This window comes from Procambarus clarkii, chromosome 55 (assembly GCF_040958095.1).
Source record: "Procambarus clarkii isolate CNS0578487 chromosome 55, FALCON_Pclarkii_2.0, whole genome shotgun sequence".
In the NCBI taxonomy this organism is placed as follows: domain Eukaryota; kingdom Metazoa; phylum Arthropoda; class Malacostraca; order Decapoda; family Cambaridae; genus Procambarus; species Procambarus clarkii.
Window position 1 is genome coordinate 12,039,686 of NC_091204.1, and position 19,365 is coordinate 12,059,050.

General features: G+C 52.3%; 1 protein-coding gene across 1 annotated transcript in view; it reads right to left on the minus strand.

The window, feature by feature from the left end:
• Nucleotides 1-2,390: 2,390 nt before the first annotated feature.
• LOC123754934 (ATP-dependent DNA helicase DDX11-like) overlaps nt 2,391-19,365 on the minus strand; it is a 491,323-nt gene continuing 474,348 nt past the window's right edge. Inside the window, exon 6 of the mRNA XM_069305392.1 lies at nt 2,391-2,828. Within this exon, the coding sequence (XP_069161493.1) occupies nt 2,569-2,828 (260 nt within the window). The 3' untranslated portion in view covers nt 2,391-2,568. The remainder of the gene's footprint in view (nt 2,829-19,365) is intronic.

Here is a 19,365-nt window from a genome sequence, read left to right on the forward strand (position 1 = left end):
GGGTGGAGGACGTGGGGTTGTGGTGGGGGACGTGGAGTTGTGGTGGGGTGGAGGACGTTGGGTTGTGGTGGAGGACGTGGGGTTGTGGTGGGGTGGAGGACGTGGGGTTGTGGTGGGGGACGTGGGGTTGTGGTGGGGGACGTGGGGTTGTGGTGGGGGACGTGGGGTTGTGGTGGGGGACGTGGGGTTGTGGTGGGGGACGTGGGGTTGTGGTGGGGGACGTGGGGGTTGTGGTGGGGGACGTGGGGGGTTGTGGTGGGGGACGTGGGGGTTGTGGTGGGGGACGTGGGGGTTGTGGTGGGGGACGTGGGGGTTGTGGTGGGGGACGTGGGGGTTGTGGTGGGGTGGAGGACGTGGGGTTGTGGTGGGGTGGAGGACGTGGGGTTGTGGTGGGGTGGAGGACGTGGGGTTGTGGTGGGGGACGTGGGGTTGTGGTGGGGTGGAGGACGTGGGGTTGTGGTGGAGGACGTGGGGTTGTAGTGGGGTGGAGGACGTGGGGTTGTGGTGGGGGACGTGGAGTTGTGGTGGGGTGGAGGACGTTGGGTTGTGGTGGAGGACGTGGGGTTGTGGTGGGGTGGAGGACGTGGGGTTGTGGTGGGGGACGTGGGGTTGTGGTGGGGTGGAGGACGTGGGGTTGTGGTGAGGTGGAGGACGTGGGGTTGTGGTGAGGTGGAGGACGTGGGGTTGTGGTGAGGTGGAGGACGTGGGGTTGTGGTGTGGTGGGGGACGTGGGGTTGTGGTGGGGTGGAGGACGTGGGGTTGTGGTGGGGTGGAGGACGTGGGGTTGTGGTGGGGGACGTGGGGTTGTGGTGGGGGACGTGGGGTTGTGGTGGAGGACGTGGGGTTGTGGTGGGGTGGAGGACGTGGGGTTGTGGTGGGGGACGTGGGGTTGTGGTGGGGTGGAGGACGTGGGGTTGTGGTGGGGGACGTGGGGTTGTGGTGGGGACGTGGGGTTGTGGTGGGGGACGTGGGGTTGTGGTGGGGGACGTGGGGTTGTGGTGGGGTGGGGGACGTGGGGTTGTGGTGGGGTTGTGGTGGGGGACGTGGGGTTGTGGTGGGGTTGTGGTGGGGGACGTGGGGTTGTGGTGGGGTGAGGGACGTGGGTTGTGGTGGGGTGGGGGACGTGGGGTTGTGGTGGGAGTGGGGGACGTGGGGTTGTGGTGGGGTGGGGGACGTGGGGTTGTGGTGGGGTGGGGGGACGTGGGGTTGTGGTGGGGTGGGGGACGTGGGGTTGTGGTGGGGTGGGGGACGTGGGGTTGTGGTGGGGGTGGAGGACCTGGGGTTGTGGTGGGGTGGGGGACGTGGGGTTGTGGTGGAGGACGTGGGGTTGTGATGGGGTGGAGGACGTGGGGGTTGTGGTGGGGTGAGGGACGTGGGGTTGTGGTGGGGGTGGGGGACGTGGGGTTGTGGTGGAGGACGTGGGGTTGTGGTGGGGTGGAGGACGTGGGGGTTGTGGTGGGGTGAGGGACGTGGGGTTGTGGTGGGGGTGGGGGACGTGGGGGTTGTGGTGGGGTGGAGGACGTGGGTTGTGGTGGGATGGGGGACGTGGGGGTTGTGGTGGGGTGGAGGACGTGGGGTTGTGGTGGGTGGGGGACGTGGGGGTTGTGGTGGGGTGGGGGACGTGGGGGTTGTGGTGGGGTGGGGGACGTGAGGGTTGTGGTGGGGTGGGGGACGTGGGGGTTGTGATGGGGTGGGGGAAGTGGGGGTTGTGGTGGGGTGGAGGACGTGGGGTTGTGGTGGGGTGGGGGACGTGGGGTTGTGGTGGGGTGGGGGACGTGGGGTTGTGGTGTGGTGGGGGACGTGGGGGTTGTGGTGGGGGTGGAGGACGTGGGGTTGTGGTGGGGGTGGAGGACGTGGGGTTGTGGTGGGGTGGGGGACGTGGGGTTGTGGTGGGGTGGGGGACGTGGGGGTTGTGGTGGGGTGGGGGACGTGGGGGTTGTGGTGGGGTGGGGGACGTGGGGGTTGTGGTGGGGTGGGGGACGTGGGGGTTGTGGTGGGGTGGAGGACGTGGGGTTGTGGTGGGGTGGGGGACGTGGGGTTGTGGTGGGGTGGAGGACGTGGGGTTGTGGTGGGGTGGGGGACGTGGGGTTGTGGTGGGGGTGGAGGACGTGGGGTTGTGGTGGGGGTGGAGGACGTGGGGTTGTGGTGGGGGTGAGGGACGTGGGGTTGTGGCCCCTCATGCTCAACACAAACTCAAGCTCAATCCCTCAAGCTCACCTAGGTGAGATTATTACAAGTTTGAAATAACCCTACACAGTTTGCCTTCAGTGTACTGACCCTGTAGCGGGGACGTGCTTCACTGTACTACAGCTACTGCCCGAGTAGTTGTGGATACAGAGTGGATACAGAGTGGATACAGAGTGGATACAGAGTGGATACAGAGTGGATACAGAGTGCAGGAGTGGAAAGTGCCGGTAATCGTCCTGGGAGGAGAGTTGTGCTGCTACTCACCTTGAGAAAAACGGTGTCACAGACCCACACCTGCGTCAAAACCCCAATGCTGGAGCACAATTAAAACCACGGCAATACCGACGCTTCCCCGGCCTCAGAGAGGGTTAGGTCTTGCGTCTAGGATCGTACGCTTTGGCTTACGCAAAACCCACCACAAATATGACGCTTGTTAGGCGATAGGAACAAGACTGGGAAGTACTTACCAGGGATAAACCCGCCCCCATCCGCTGTCCCATGCTCTGGCTGGGTTGGGATAGCCCTGGTGGGCGTGGGAGGGTTCTCCCATGTGGGCGGGGGTGGGCGGGGTCCGCCCGAGGCCAGATCCGGTCCTGGGGTGCCAGGCGGGTTCGATAAACCCGCCGCTCGAGCCAAGATATCTGAAACATCAAAGGGAAAACAGATATCACATTTGATGGTGTTTCGGTACAACTGAAATTATGTGAAAGGTACATATGGTGCTTTTTGATATGGTAGGAATAGGGACAATAGCTCTTGTGGTAGATGGGGGAAGGTATGGCTAGGTGCTTGTGTTAGCATATTTCGCTAGAGTCAATGTATTCACTACTTTCTTCTCTCAGTCTCTCTCTCTCTCTCTCTCTCTCTCCCCCCCCCCCTGCTCTATCTCCTCTCTTTCTCTATTTCTTCTTTCAACACCTTCAGCCGTATACGATATCTATTATATCTTTTTTCATAAGAAGTGTTATATAATTATAATGAATTTAATTACTGGATTCATTATATAATATAATTATTACTGGAAGCTTTAAGTAATCTCAGTAACGCTTAGTTCTAATTATCAATAACTGTTACAGACTTCACTATCACTTCAAGTCAATCATTATTTATAATTATTATCACCGATGATCTATAATTAATTAATGACCAGTACCTTATTATACACGATTAAATATCTACAGAGTATCCATATCTATACAAGAACATCTAAGGCCGGAGACTTGAGAGGTACTAGGTGCACTGATCTTCTAAATGAACCGCTTAAGAGGAGAATGATAAATAACGCCACTTTATGAACCACTTAAGAGACGTTAATGATCTTCTAAATGAACCACTTAAGAGGAGAATGATAAATAACGCCACTTTATGAACCACTTAAGAGACGTTAATGATCTTCTAAATGAACCACTTAAGAGGAGACATCACCCAGCTGCTGGAAGAAGGCAAAAGTGGACCCCAATCATGGAGACACTTAAGATGTCTCACTTAACGAGAGAAGAGGCACTTAAAACACCTGCAGCTGCTCGACACCCGAGGCAGGTAAACACCTGCCACACACATGAGGCAGCTCAACACCTGCCACACACCTGAGGCAGCTCAACACCTGCCACACACACCTGAGGCAGCTCAACACCTGCCACACACCTGAGGCAGCTCAACACCCGCCACACACCTGAGGCAGCTCAACACCCGCCACACACCTGAGGCAGCTCAACACCCGCCACACACCTGAGGCAGCTCAACACCTGCCACACACCTGAGGCAGGTCAACACCTGCCACACACCTGAGGCAGCTCAACACCTGCCACACACCTGAGGCAGGTCAACACCTGCCACACACCTGAGGCAGCTCAACACCTGCCACACACCTGAGGCAGCTCAACACCTGCCACACACCTGAGGCAGCTCAACACCTGCCACACACACCTGAGGCAGCTCAACACCTGCCACACACACCTGAGGCAGGTCAACACCTACCACACACCTGAGGCAGGTCAACACCTGCCACACACCTGAGGCAGCTCAACACCCGCCACACACCTGAGGCAGCTCAACACCCGCCACACACACCTGAGGCAGCTCAACACCCGCCACACACCTGAGGCAGCTCAACACCTGCCACACACCTGAGGCAGCTCAACACCCCACAGCTGCCAGTGTTCATGTATCTATGTTTACTGCTGCGAGAACTAATCATTCTGTAAATTCCTAACGATTAATAAATGAGCAGTTGGGCGGAACAAAACACTGTGCTAATTAAGCTTGTTAATATCCCTTCATTGGCAGAGGGGAGAACAATGCTTCTAATTCACTCAATTGATGATTTATTTCTAGCCAGATCGAGGTAAAATATTGTGTTAGTAATTTAAGCTTTTTATTCCTCCAAAACTGTTTAAATTATATCAATTAATGCAGAGTATAAATGAGTTATAAACAAAAAATTAATAAATAAAACTATTACAAAAATCTATACTATACGAGAGTGTGTTTGTTCAAAGTTCGAGGTCAGAGGCTAGGGGCTAGCCTCACCCAAAAATTGCAGAGGGAACTAGGGTTCTCTAGGGTGGAATATTGTTGTACGCTAACAGCCCAATTCAAAGCTGGAGAAATTGCTGAGGTGGAGAGCGTGCAACGTTCCTCTATTACAGTATTGCACATTTCTATTGCGTTAGAATGCACTCAATAAAACACCAAAATTATTGGGACCATTTAAAACTTTTAAACCTGTACTCCGTAGAGCGCACTCGGGAGAAATGTATAATAATTTACATTCGGAAAACTACTAGAAGGACTAGTTCTAAACCTGCACACAGATATAACACCACATGAGACCAGGAGGCATGGCAGGATGTGCAGAATACCCCCGTTGAAAAGCAGAGGTGCAACAGGTACTCTGAGAGAGAACTCTATTACATCAGAGGCCCAAGACTGTTCAACACGCTTCTACTACACATAAGGGACATAACTGGTCGACCCCTCACAGTGTTCAAGAGAGAACTATCAACATCAGAGGCCCGAGACTGTTCAACACGCTTCCACTACACATAAGGGACATAACTGGCCGACCCCTCACAGTGTTCAAGAGAGAACTATCAACATCAGAGGCCCGAGACTGTTCAACACGCTTCCACTACACATAAGGGGCATAACTGGCCGACCCCTCACAGTGTTCAAGAGAGAACTATCAACATCAGAGGCCCGAGACTGTTCAACACGCTTCCACTACACATAAGGGGCATAACTGGCCGACCCCTCACAGTGTTCAAGAGAGAACTATCAACATCAGAGGCCCGAGACTGTTCAACACGCTTCCACTACACATAAGGGGCATAACTGGCCGACCCCTCACAGTGTTCAAGAGAGAACTATCAACATCAGAGGCCCGAGACTGTTCAACACGCTTCCACTACACATAAGGGGCATAACTGGCCGACCCCTCACAGTGTTCAAGAGAGAACTATCAACATCAGAGGCCCGAGACTGTTCAACACGCTTCCACTACACATAAGGGGCATAACTGGCCGACCCCTCACAGTGTTCAAGAGAGAACTATCAACATCAGAGGCCCGAGACTGTTCAACACGCTTCCACTACACATAAGGGGCATAACTGGCCGACCCCTCACAGTGTTCAAGAGAGAACTATCAACATCAGAGGCCCGAGACTGTTCAACACGCTTCCACTACACATAAGGGGCATAACTGGCCGACCCCCTCACAGTGTTCAAGAGAGAACTTGACAAACACCTCCAAAGGATACCTGATCAACCAGGCTGTGACTCATACATCAGGTTGCGAGCAGCCGCCTCCAACAGCCTGGTTGACCAGTCCTGGTCACACACAGGGCCGAGGAATCCTCGCACAAGGAGCCTGGCGGACACAAGCTGGAGGGAGTCGCCATAACTCAAGAGAGGGAACAAGTGCAACAATGACATACGAACCCCCACCACGATGTATTTTGTCTAACAATATACATTACTCACTAATGCTGGGAAAATTTAAATACATTTTCCGATAGTTACTCAATAACTAATTCAGTTTCTTATAGCAAAATACAACATTATTCACAGATTTCAGAAAATTACTAAATTTTGTATAATATATATATATATATATATATATATATATATATATATATATATATATATATATATATATATATATATATATATATATAAAGAGCGAGAGAGTGAGAAAGAGATAAAGCAGAGTGCGAGCACAAAAAACGGAAGCCAAACACGAGTGGCTTCCACACTTGTGTAAAAGCCTCATGAAAATTCAATTTGGCATCGGAGCGAGATAATGGAAAATGTAAAATGTTTTCAACTTTTCAAACAAGACTACGGCCGCCGCCGAGCGTGTACGAACCTGGACACACACACACACACACACACGCGCGCACGAACACACACACACACACACACACACACGCGCACGAACACACACACACGCGCGCACGAACACACACACACACACACACACACACGCGCACGAACACACACACACACGCGCACGAACACACACACACACACACACACACACACACACACACGCGCGCACGAACACACACACACACACACACACACACACACACACACACACACACACACACACACACACACACACCCGCGCACGAACACAGACACACGAACACACACACACAGGTTCTTCAGGAACCTGTACACCTGTTGATTGACGGTTGAGAGGCGGGACCAAAGAGCCAGAGCTCAACCCCTGCAATATTGAACGCCGCTTTCCGTGTGTAGGCATGTGAAGGTGTACGAAGTGGGAGATACCAGCCCCCCCAAGTTCGACACAGACGAAAGTTACGAATATAGGCACAGAGGAAGTGCCAGGAGTGGCAGTAGTGACACAGAGCAGTAGCAGACCATCAACAACCCAGACCGTCAACAAGCCAGGCCATCAACAACCCAGGCCATCAACAAGCCAGGCCGTCAACAAGCCAGGCCGTCAACAAGCCAGGCCATCAACAACCCAGGCCATCAACAAGCCAGGCCGTCAACAACCCAGACCGTCAACAAGCCAGGCCATCAACAACCCAGGCCATCAACAAGCCAGGCCGTCAACAAGCCAGGCCGTCAACAAGCCAGGCCGTCAACAAGCCAGGCCGTCAACAAGCCAGACCGTCAACAACCCAGACCGTCAACAAGCCAGACCGTCAACAAGCCAGGCCATCAACAACCCAGGCCATCAACAAGCCAGGCCGTCAACAACCCAGACCGTCAACAAGCCAGGCCATCAACAAGCCAGGCCATCAACAAGCCAGGCCGTCAACAAGCCAGGCCGTCAACAAGCCAGGCCGTCAACAAGCCAGGCCGACAACAAGCCAGGCCGTCAACAACCCAGACCGTCAACAAGCCAGGCCGTCAACAAGCCAGGCCGTCAACAAGCCAGGCCGTCAACAACCCAGACCGTCAACAAGCCAGGCCGTCAACAAGCCAGGCCGTCAACAAGCCAGGCCGTCAACAACCCAGACCGTCAACAAGCCAGGCCGTCAACAAGCCAGGCCGTCAACAAGCCAGGCCGTCAACAAGCCAGGCCGTCAACAAGCCAGGCCGTCAACAAACCAGGCCGTCAACAAGCCAGGCCGTCAACAAGCCAGGCCGTCAACAAGCCAGGCCGTCAACAAGCCAGGCCGTCAACAAGCCAGGAAGTCAACAAGCCAGGCCGTCAACAAGCCAGGCCGTCAACAAGCCAGGCCGTCAACAAGCCAGGCCGTCAACAAGCCAGACCGTCAACAAGCCACACCATCAACAAGCCACACCATCAACAAGCCACACCATCAACAAGCCACACCATCAACAAGCCAAACTCTCGTCTCCCCCAACATTACGAGGTAAGGTCCGGGTCTCCCACAACACATCGCGGCAGAGGGCCTTGCTGGCGCGTTCGTCATCAAATCCAATTCAAACACATCCGGATCCATTCAAAAACACGAAGATAAATGTAAACACAAACAATAGGGGGAAAGTGGTGAGAGGCGAGATGATGGGGAACACAGAAAGAGGAATGGGAACACAGGAAGAGGAATGGGAACACAGGAAGAGGAACGGGAACACAGGAAGAGGAACGGGAACACTGGAAGAGTAATGGGAACACAGGAAGAGTAATGGGAACACAGGAAGAGTAATGGGAACACAGGAAGAGTAATGGGAACACAGGAAGAGGAACGGGAACACAGGAAGAGGAACGGGAACACAGGAAGAGTAATGGGAACACAGGAATGGGAACGGGAACACAGGAAGAGGAACGGGAACACAGGAAGAGGAACGGAAACACTGGAAGAGTAATGGGAACACAGGAAGAGTAATGGGAACACAGGAAGAGGAACGGGAACACAGGAAGAGGAACGGGAACACAGGAAGAGTAATGGGAACACAGGAATGGGAACGGGAACACAGGAAGAGGAACGGGAACACAGGAAGAGTAATGGGAACACAGGAAGAGTAATGGGAACACAGGAAGAGTAATGGGAACACAGGAAGAGTAATGGGAACACAGGAAGAGTAATGGGAACACAGGAAGAGTAATGGGAACACAGGAAGAGGAACGGGAACACAGGAAGAGTAATGGGAACATGGGAACACAGGAAGAGTAATGGGAACATGGGAACACAGGAAGAGGAACGGGAACACAGGAAGAGGAACGGGAACACAGGAAGGGGAATAGGAACGGCACAAGTGGAGGAGAATCTGAGGGGAAACTGAAAAAAAACAGCATTTTATCCTTTGAAAGGTGACGTGAGTTTTAAAGTCAATGACAGAGCCACGTTGGGGAATGGCAGCAAAGGAGGAAAGTGTTGCAGAGGTTGTTGTAGTGAGGTAGATGAGAGCACAAAATGCTCTAAACAACTGTATAGAAACAAGTTACAGAACAAACTTCACTTGCAAATGACGCTTTTGTTGTTGAGGACTTTTGTTCCCTTACAAGGGAGATCATATCTACCAATGAAGTCTACTTGCTAAATGTTTTTTTTCTACTGAGAGTAAGGTGCTAGAGGGAGTAACATGATGTAGAGGTTGCAATGGTGCTGACAGGGGAAGGATAAGTAGCGTCGATCATGTATAGTGATCACCATCTTTGGTCCGTCTCAGCACTTCGGTAACAAATATAGTGTTTATCACCGTCATTCTCAATGTTTACCACCGTCATTCTCAATGTTTACCACCGTCATTCTCAATGTTTATCACCGTCATTCCCTCCACTATCTCTCTATCTCTCTCTCTCTCTCTCTCTCTCTCTCTCTCTCTCTCTCTCTCTCTCTCTCTCTCTCTCTCTCTCTCTCTACTGGAGAGAATGAACTGGGTTCTGAACTGGGATGAACTGGGTTCATCTCATGTGGGAAAGGCGGCCTCTAACGAGGCTGTTGAGCTGTGTGTTCTCGCCTCAAGAACCCGGAGGCTATTCTAGGTGTCGGGGTTAAACAGGTGTGCCCTTCACACACCTGTTGGTAACGCCACTAAGCGCTGGACGAGTTCCTTCACTGGGTTTCGTCTCAAATTACTGAGGGGTGGTTAATCCTCCCGCTCTGAAGCGAGCTTCGGTGTACGGCTCTCGGGGCGTTCAGAAACACGCAGTTATCATACAATCCAAACTATCCCTTGAACATTGTAATTGTCTTTCGCTAACTACACAAAACAATCTACCTTGCCCCATCACGCGACCAATGTTTGTACAGTGTGTTCGTTGTGGCTCTTGTTAACTAGCTAGCTAGCTCGCTCGCTCGCTCTCTCTCTCTCTCTCTCTCTCTCTCTCTCTCTCTCTCTCTCTCTCTCTCTCTCTTTCTCTCTCTCTCTCTCTCTCTCTCTTTCTCTCTCTCTCTCTCTCTCTCTCTCTCTCTCTCTCTTTCTCTCTCTCTCTCTCTCTCTCTTTCTCTCTCTCTCTCTTTCTCTCTCTCTCTCTTTCTCTCTCTCTCTCTCTCTCTCTCTCTCTCTCTTTCTCTCTCTCTCTCTCTCTCTCTCTCTCTCTCTCTCTCTCTCTCTCTCTCTTTCTCGCTCTCTCTCTCTCTTTCTCGCTCTCTCTCTCTCTCTCTCTTTCTCTCTCTCTCTCTCTCTCTCTCTCTCTCTCTCTCTCTCTCTCTCTCTCTCTCTCTTGGGATTTTCATTATTTCGATAAAGTGTTTCTTACAAACACGAATTTTTTTAACTTCACACAAACATGTGTGTTCTCCCTCTACCTTGCTACCGTCCCCCACCCAACACATTCCACACACAGCTTTAAATGGAGACATAAAAGCCCAATTGTTTAGTAACATGGTCCATAGTCGATTGAAGGTGCACACCGGGAGTAGGTTTTTGGAGTTGTTCTATTCCCCATGTCCGGCCAGGGGACAGGCTTAATCTGTAAAAACTTGGTCCTTCAGGCTGTTGCTTGGAGCAGCCCGCAGCCCCACACATCCACTACAACCTGGTTGGTCCGGCACTTCTTTGCGAAAACTGTCCCATTATTTCTTGGTAAATTCCATTTGTGTTCTGGGAATATTTCTTATACTCGCTGGGATGATATTATCAGCCGCGGGCCTCTGATGTTTATACAATGTTTTCTGACTGTGCCTATTGCTCCTCTACTCTTCCCACTAACTATTCTGCACTTCCTGCCATACCATTCACTCCATAATATTAATTCCTATTTTACTGTGCAAATTTGGGACATGGGCCCTGCAGTACCTTCCATGTATATATTATATCATCCTCCAATCTCCTTTCCATAGAGTATATTTGTTGAGAGCTTTGAGACGGTCCCAATAGTTTAGGTGCTTTCTCGTGTCTATGTATTTTCTCTGTACTCTGTTTCAGTAATCTCTCCTGCTCTGAAGGGGGCAAGTGAGTACTGAGCAGTACTCAAGACGGGAGAGAACAAGTGATTTATACCATCTTGCTCACCTTTCCCCACCCACCGTTTTCTTCTGCCCTCTCTTATCTGTCCACCTTTCATATGCACAACTTCTTCGCGGCATCCTCAACCAACCTTCCTTCTCCAAATCTTACAAGGAGCTCAACAGCTAATTCAGAAGAGCAAGTAATCAAGAACAGAGAGAATATGTGGTATACTCAACATATATATCTTATATATACCAACCAGCCAGGGAGCCGGTCGGCCGAGCGGACAGCACGCTGGACTTGTGATCCTGTGGTCCTGGGTTCGATCCCAGGCGCCGGCGAGAAACAATGGGCAGTGTTTCTTTCACCCTATGCTCCTGTTACCTAGCAGTAAAATAGGTACCTGGGTGTTAGTCAGCTATCACGGGCTGCTTCCTGGGGGTGGAGGCCTGGTCGAGGACCGGGCCGCGGGGACACCAAAGCCCCGAAATCATCTCAAGATAACCTCAAGATAACCATCACCACCATTTCCTGACACCATTTTCACCCAGCGTTGCCACACCAGTGATAGAACCCCCCCTACCCAGCCTCCCACCCCCCACCCCTTCTCTCTCTCTCTTTCCTCACCGCCACAACACAGAAGCCGGGGCCAGCCGGTAATAAATTGCAGGTATTCGGACACGTAGCTCATTTCGGCGGGACTTTGATGTGCGAGGCAAACACCTGACACTGGCAAATTGCGTCGCGGAGTTTTGTTAGCGTGCGATAGAGGAGGCCAGGACAATATTGATATTTTCCCTACCTCCCCTGGTGCACGTGGGAGGGGCTCCCCTGGTGCACGTGGGAGGAGCTCCCCTGGTGCACGTGGGAGGGGCTCCCTTGGTGCACGTGGGAGGGGCTCCCACCGTGCTCTATCCTGGCTACGTCCCCTGGTGCACCTGGGAGCTCCCATAGTGCTCTTTCCCATCCCCCAACCACTCATCAAGCATCCTTTCCTGTAGCCGCTTTTGCGAGGTCTCCCTCAGTCCAACCTGGGCACCAGGAGTTATGTTCCTTGTGTGATATGTAGTGAGATAGTGTGTGTGTGTGTGTGTGTGTGTGTGTGTGTGAGACAAGTTTTGGTCCTTTAGTATTGAGAGAATTGTGTTGCAGACTACCTATTGCATCTCTGCTTTCAACGGGGACATTTTGCACTTCCTGCCATGCCTCCTCACCTGGAAGGAACATTCAACAGTAATAAGCAACATCACAGTGCTTGCAGAAACAACACCTGAGCAACACCACAGAGCCTGGGGATGTTGCTCTGTGCAACTTGCAGATATTTACAACAAGTGCCGTACAAAGTCTTCAACTCTTATTAAAAGCTTCCGCCGGATCTGCCGCAGATGAAATCCCAAACTGGAGTTTAGTTTTGAATTACAACTTCCTGGAACATTTCCGGCTCTTCCTCAGTCCTCCTCTCTCACTCTCACTCTCTTTCTCTCTCTCTCCCCTGGAAACCATGAGAAAAAGAACTCCGGACAGGAGGTCTGATTCCAACTCTTCCTCTCTCTCCCATTTTCTATTCCTCTATCATCTCTCTCTCTCTCTCTCTCTCTCTCTCTCTCTCTCTCCGTGTTCTCGCTCCAACAGTTCCCGCCAAAAGTGTGGCGCGCCCATTTTTCCCGCACTTTTGCCCAACCGGTTCCACCAAAAGTTTGCCGCGCGCGGGTGAATATGGCGCCTCCGTACTTCAGGTTCCCAAGTTCAGAGCCGCTGGTCACACGCGACGTACTAATTATACAATTGGACTTGGAAAGTTCTGAATTTAATACCACTCAAGTGTTGGATAATTCCACTTACACCTGAAAAGTGAGAGGGAAAAGTTTACTAGCGTTCGCTTATCGTGAGGTCACGAGCATCAGGAAATGTGTGATCCGTCGCCTATCAAATATGATTATTTAATCACTGAAATTATTTCCGGGGAATGTTTACCTGGGCAAGTTTACCTGGACAAGTTTCAGTTTACCAGAGGGAAAGTTTACCCGGGTAAAGTTTACCTGATGGAAAGTTTACATGTGGGCAAGTTTACCTGAAGGAAAGTTTACCCGAGGGAAAGTTTACATGAAGGAAAGTTTACCTGGAGAGGGGAACCTCTCACCAGTAATTCAGTTGGCACCGCCCTCTCTCTCTCTCGCTAACAGTGTGATGTGTTGACCAGTCTCCGTCACCCACGCCTGCCTGCATGTATGAATAGATTGTGTGCACATACAAGCAGGTATGTATACCTGTGTGCACATACAAGCAGGTATGTATACCTGCTTGCACACACACACACGCACACACACACAGTTGAGAGGCGGGACCAAAGAGCCAGAGCTCAACTCCCGCAAACACAACTAGGAGAGTACACATATATATTTTTAACACCACAAAGAGTTTACTCTCCTGTGGACGGGCTCGAACCCTGGAAAGCGAGGTGTTGGCACACCTTGACATAACCAGTACTCTACCCCTAGACCACGGTAGATCGTTAAAAAGAGTTTAAATGTCGGCACTATTTCCGCAACAAATCCAAAATAGAGGTGGAGTACTGGTAATGTCAGGTGCGCAAACACCTGGTTTTCCAGGGTTCGAGCCCGATCACAGGAGAGTAAGCTCTTTGTGCTGTTAAAATGTGTGTGTGTGTGTGTGTGTGTGTGTGTGTGTGTGTGTGTGTGTGTGTGTGTGTGTGTGTGTGTGTGTGTGTGTGTGTGTGTGTGTGTGTATTTGCCACTACATTTTGAGGCAATGGAGTGATTCGAACCTGCGTTCTGGTGAGTCCCAGATACCTCCTCTAATTATGGGCTCACCATAGCCCGTGCTGCTTGGAACTTTTTGTTCCAAGTAGCGAATCTTAAACAACACCCTCCTCCTCTAACCGACTGGGCCACGATGGTACAAAAAGAGACCAACCCGATGAATACTTTCACATGTGACGGTTAGGTTAGGTTAGGTTAGGTTAGGTTCAAGATCAAGAAGCTTATTCGGGGAAGTAGACTCGGAACCTGTAGATGTTGTGTACACAGGTGAACCAATAAACACATACAACACAACCTACAACAATGAAATACAACAACATGAAAATACAACATGAAATACAATAACAACATACAACACGACCACCACCAAACCACAACAAATAACGTTGAAAAGAACAAAAAAAAAATGTTGTCCGGGAAATTCCGATTCATTTCAGAGGCTCGTATTCGAATCGAGTGGAAAAACTTATTCTTTCCAGGAATCCTAATTAAAAAAGACCGCCAACCCGGTATTAATCCAATGACAAAAATCAATAGCGACACACCACAATTGCGTTTCTCCTGGTCTGGCCTGGTCGGGGCGGTCTCCAGCCACAGTGGCTACAAAAGGGATAACGTCGGCGACGCTTCGTGGTACACAATAGCCCCGAGACGCACACTGCAGGCCACGCAAGACATTAACAAAAGCCTCGCGTCAGTTCCCGGCGTCCGTCGGAGGCGCGCCTCTTTTTTTTTCTCCCTCTGGCTGGCTGACTCCCTCCTCCCTGGGGTCGCGTCTGGACGCCCCTCGCTCTCTGCTGCAGCCTATACTGGTCTGTACGTCCACGGACGGCTCCTGTGTGGTGGGGCCACGGACGGCTCCTGTGTGGTGGGGTCACGGACGGTTCGTGTGGTGGGGTCACGGACGGCTCCTGTGTGGTGGGGCCACGGACGGCTCCTGTGTGGTGGGGCCACGGACGGCTCCTGTGTGGTGGGGCCACGGACGGCTCCTGTGTGGTGGGGCCACGGACGGCTCCTGTGTGGTGGGGCCACGGACGGCTCCTGTGTGGTGGGGCCACGGACGGCTCCTGTGTGGTGGGTCACGGACGGATCCTGTGTGGTGGGGCCACGGACGGCTCCTGTGTGGTGGGGCATGGACGGCTCCTGTGTGGTGGGTCACGGACGGCTCCTGTGTGGTGGGGTCACGGACGGCTCCTGTGTGGTGGGGTCACGGACGGCTCCTGTGTGGTGGGGTCACGGACGGCTCCTGTGTGGTGGGGCCACGGACGGCTCCTGTGTGGTGGGGCCACGGACGGCTCCTGTGTGGTGGGGCCACGGACGGCTCCTGTGTGGTGGGGCCACGGACGGCTCCTGTGTGGTGGGGCCACGGACGGCTCCTGTGTGGTGGGGCCACGGACGGCTCCTGTGTGGTGGGTCACGGACGGCCCCTGTGTGGTGGGCCACGGACGGGTCCTGTGTGGTGGGGCCACGGACGGGTCCTGTGTGGTGGGGCCACGGACGGGTCCTGTGTGGTGGGCCACGGACGGCTCCTGTGTGGTGGGGCCACGGACGGCTCCTGTGTGGTGGGGCCACGGACGGCTCCTGTGTGGTGGGGCCACGGACGGCTCCTGTGTGGTGGGGCCACGGACGGCTCCTGTGTGGTGGGGCCACGGACGGTTCCTGTGTGGTGGGCCACGGACGGCTCCTGTGTGGTGGGCCACGGACGGCTCCTGTGTGGTGGGTCACGGACGGCTCCTGTGTGGTGGGCCACGGACGGTTCCTGTGTGGTGGGGCCACGGACGGTTCCTGTGTGGTGGGGCCACGGACGGCTCCTGTGTGGTGGGGTCACCGACGGTTCCTGTGTGGTGGAGCCACGGACGGTTCCTGTGTGGTGGAGCCACGGACGGCTCCTGTGTGGTGGGCCACGGACGGCTCCTGTGTGGTGGGGCCACGGACGGTTCCTGTGTGGTGGAGCCACGGACGGCTCCTGTGTGGTGGGCCACGGACGGCTCCTGTGTGGTGGGGCCACGGACGGCTCCTGTGTGGTGGGTCACGGACGGCTCCTGTGTGGTGGGCCACGGACGGCTCCTGTGTGGTGGGGCCACGGACGGCTCCTGTGTGGTGGGGCCACGGACGGCTCCTGTGTGGTGGGGTCACGGACGGTTCCTGTGTGGTGGGCCACGGACGGTTCCTGTGTGGTGGGGCCACGGACGGCTCCTGTGTGGTGGGGCCACGGACGGCTCCTGTGTGGTGGGCCACGGACGGCTCCTGTGTGGTGGGCCACGGACGACTCTCCTATATACCACAGCCGCTCTTCATATCTCTTGTCCGCCCGTCCTTACTTAGTATCCAGTCCACCTGAGCCTCCGCCCTATCACCCTCTCGCTTGTCCCTCACCCTTCAACCTATCTCCTATCCATTGCCCCCCCCCCCCTTCGTCCGTTCCCTACCCACCTACTCCTTTCCACCCCGTCCCACACCCACATGTCAATAAAAGACTCACCACATCAAACAGAAGGAACGGCAAGAGAATACCCCTGTTAACAGTACCTATTACGGACATTTAACAGTATGGCGTTACGGACTGAAATATCATGGCTACTATTACGAGTATACTTGTAACTATACTAAGTAGACTAGGCCAGTTTACGTAGAGTACAAAACAAGGTACTCAAGTCAGACAAGTAAGTGCAGAAGTCATTCTTCCAATTAGCTACTGCACTCTTATATTTTTTTTTTTTTTTTTTTTTTTGAGATATATACAAGAGTTGTTACATTCTTGTACAGCCACTAGTACGCGTAGCGTTTCGGGCAAGTCCTTAATCCTATGGTCCCTGGAATACGATCCCCTGCCGCGAAGAATCGTTTTTTCATCCAAGTACACATTTTACTGTTGCGTTAAACAGAGGCTACAGTTAAGGAATTGCGCCCAGTAAATCCTCCCCGGCCAGGATACGAACCCATGACATAGCGCTCGCGGAACGCCAGGCGAGTGTCTTACCACTACACCACGGAGACTGCTTATACACATATACATGTGTGTATATAAGACATTGTGGATACAACCCGTTCTCGCACTTTCCTATAGTCAATATTGACTTATTAAATACGTGCATATGTGACATACTAATTGTAATTACGAAGCAACAAGATGCTTGTCTTAACATACTAAGAAGGTTAAGTAAGGTCGGTGTTTTCTATGAAGCTTTTCAAGGTAAACTAAAATATTCACAATAAATTAGCATGTCACATATGCACTTATTAAATAAGTCAATATTGACTGTAAGAAAGTGGGAGAATGGGTTGGTGGATAACGACACACTCTTCCCATTGACAGAAAGGAGAACTAGAAGACACAGGTGAAACCTGGAAGAGTAAATGAGCCGAATGCATTGAAAAATGAAGTTGTGGAAGCCACCTCCATCCACAACTTTAAGGCCAGATGCGACATATTTGAACGTCAGAGTGATTAAAGTTTAAGGCAAGAGATTCAACAACGCCAGAAGGCGGGGTTTAAGGAGCTAGACTTTACTTCCCGTACACACTGTTAGGTAAACACACACACCATGTGGACTATAGAGCCAGAGCTCAACCCCCGCAAACACAACTAGGTCAGTACACACACACACACACACACACTTCAGGAACCTGTACACCTGTTGATTGACGATTGAGAGGCGGGACCAAAGAGCCAGAGCTCAACCCCTGCAAGCACAATTAGGTGAGTACAATTAGGTGAGCACACACACACACACACACACACGCACACACACACACACACACACACACACACACACACACACACACACACACACACACACACACACACAGCAGCAGACGGGAATGATAGTCCACAGAATCCGGATTCGTTTCCCAGCCGAGGCAGAAACAAATAAGCAGTTTCTTTCACCTGATGCACCTTTTCACCTAGCAGTAAATAGGTACATGTGAGTTAGCCAGCTGCCACGGGCTGCATCATGGGGATGAGTTTGGGTGTTAGAAAGATATGAAGGACATACGATAAGAGAAAAAAAAACAGGTCTGGAGTCAGTACATTAGACAACCGACAGTTAAAAGCCGGGGGCCAAGAGCTAACAACTCGATCCTGCAGCCACAAATGGTTTAAAAAGTACATATTTGCGTGTCTTAACCAACTTCTTGAGAAATGCCCGAAACGCTTTGCGTAATAGTGACTTTAGGCATTGTATGTACTAGCTCTATCTATTAATCCAACAAACTTTGTAAAATCTCTTTATGTATGTACCTTACCTAAATAAACATTGATTTATTTATAAATACAAATGTCACTAGCGGCCCTCGTGGCTATACACAAACATCAACAATTACAATGAGATGTTTGATGCGAGTATCAACAATCAATCCACCAGGCGGAGGACTGCAGACTCCGCCTGGCAGAGAGGCTTTGTTTACCGCTGTTGGCTTTCACAGAGACCTTCACAAACCTCTCCATCTCCAAGACCTTGCTGGAAAACCTGCCAACGTCCTGACAGTCTCTCGCAAGCCAACACACTCTTTATCATCTTGGGAAGCGATTTGGCAGTGTATAATATCACTGTCTCGGCTCTGAATAATTTGTCACTCTGCCAAACCGTCCAATCTCGAGTCTTCGTGGGTGGACGTTCGATCCCCGATGGTCGAAGAGGTTGGGCACCGTTCCTCCATCTCTACCTCGTACCCCAGGATCATGTCCTCACACTTAGTCATATTGGCTTAAATATGCAACATTCACCCCCGGGGGAAGCATGCAACATTCACCCCAGGGGGAAACATGCAACATTCACCCCCGGGGGAAACTTGCAACATTCACCCCCGGGGGAAGCATGCAACATTCACCCCCGGGGGAAACATGCAACCTTCACCCCCGGGGGGAAACACGCAACATTCACCCCCGGGGGGAAACATGCAACATTCACCCCCGGGGGAAACATGCAACCTTCACCCCCGGGGGGAAACACGCAACATTCACCCCCGGGGGGAAACACGCAACATTCACCCCCGGGGGGAAACATGCAACATTCACCCCCGGGGGAAACTTGCAACATTCACCCCCGGGGGGAAACACGCAACATTCACCCCCGGGGGGAAACATGCAACATTCACCCCCGGGGGAAACATGCAACATTCACCCCAGGGGGAAACATGCAACATTCACCCCCGGGGGAAACTTGCAACATTCACCCCCGGGGGAAGCATGCAACATTCACCCCCGGGGGAAACATGCAACCTTCACCCCCGGGGGGAAACACGCAACATTCACCCCCGGGGGGAAACATGCAACATTCACCCCCGGGGGAAACATGCAACATTCACCCCCAGGGGAAGCATGCAACATTCACCCCCGGGGGAAACATGCAACATTCACCCCCCGGGGGAAACATGCAACATTCACCCCCGGGGGAAACATGCAACATTCACCCCCCGGGGGAAACATGCAACATTCACCCCCGGGGGAAACTTGCAACATTCACCCCCCGGGGGAAACATGCAACATTCACCCCCGGGGGGAAACATGCAACCTTCACCCCCGGGGGAAACTTGCAACATTCACCCCCCGGGGGA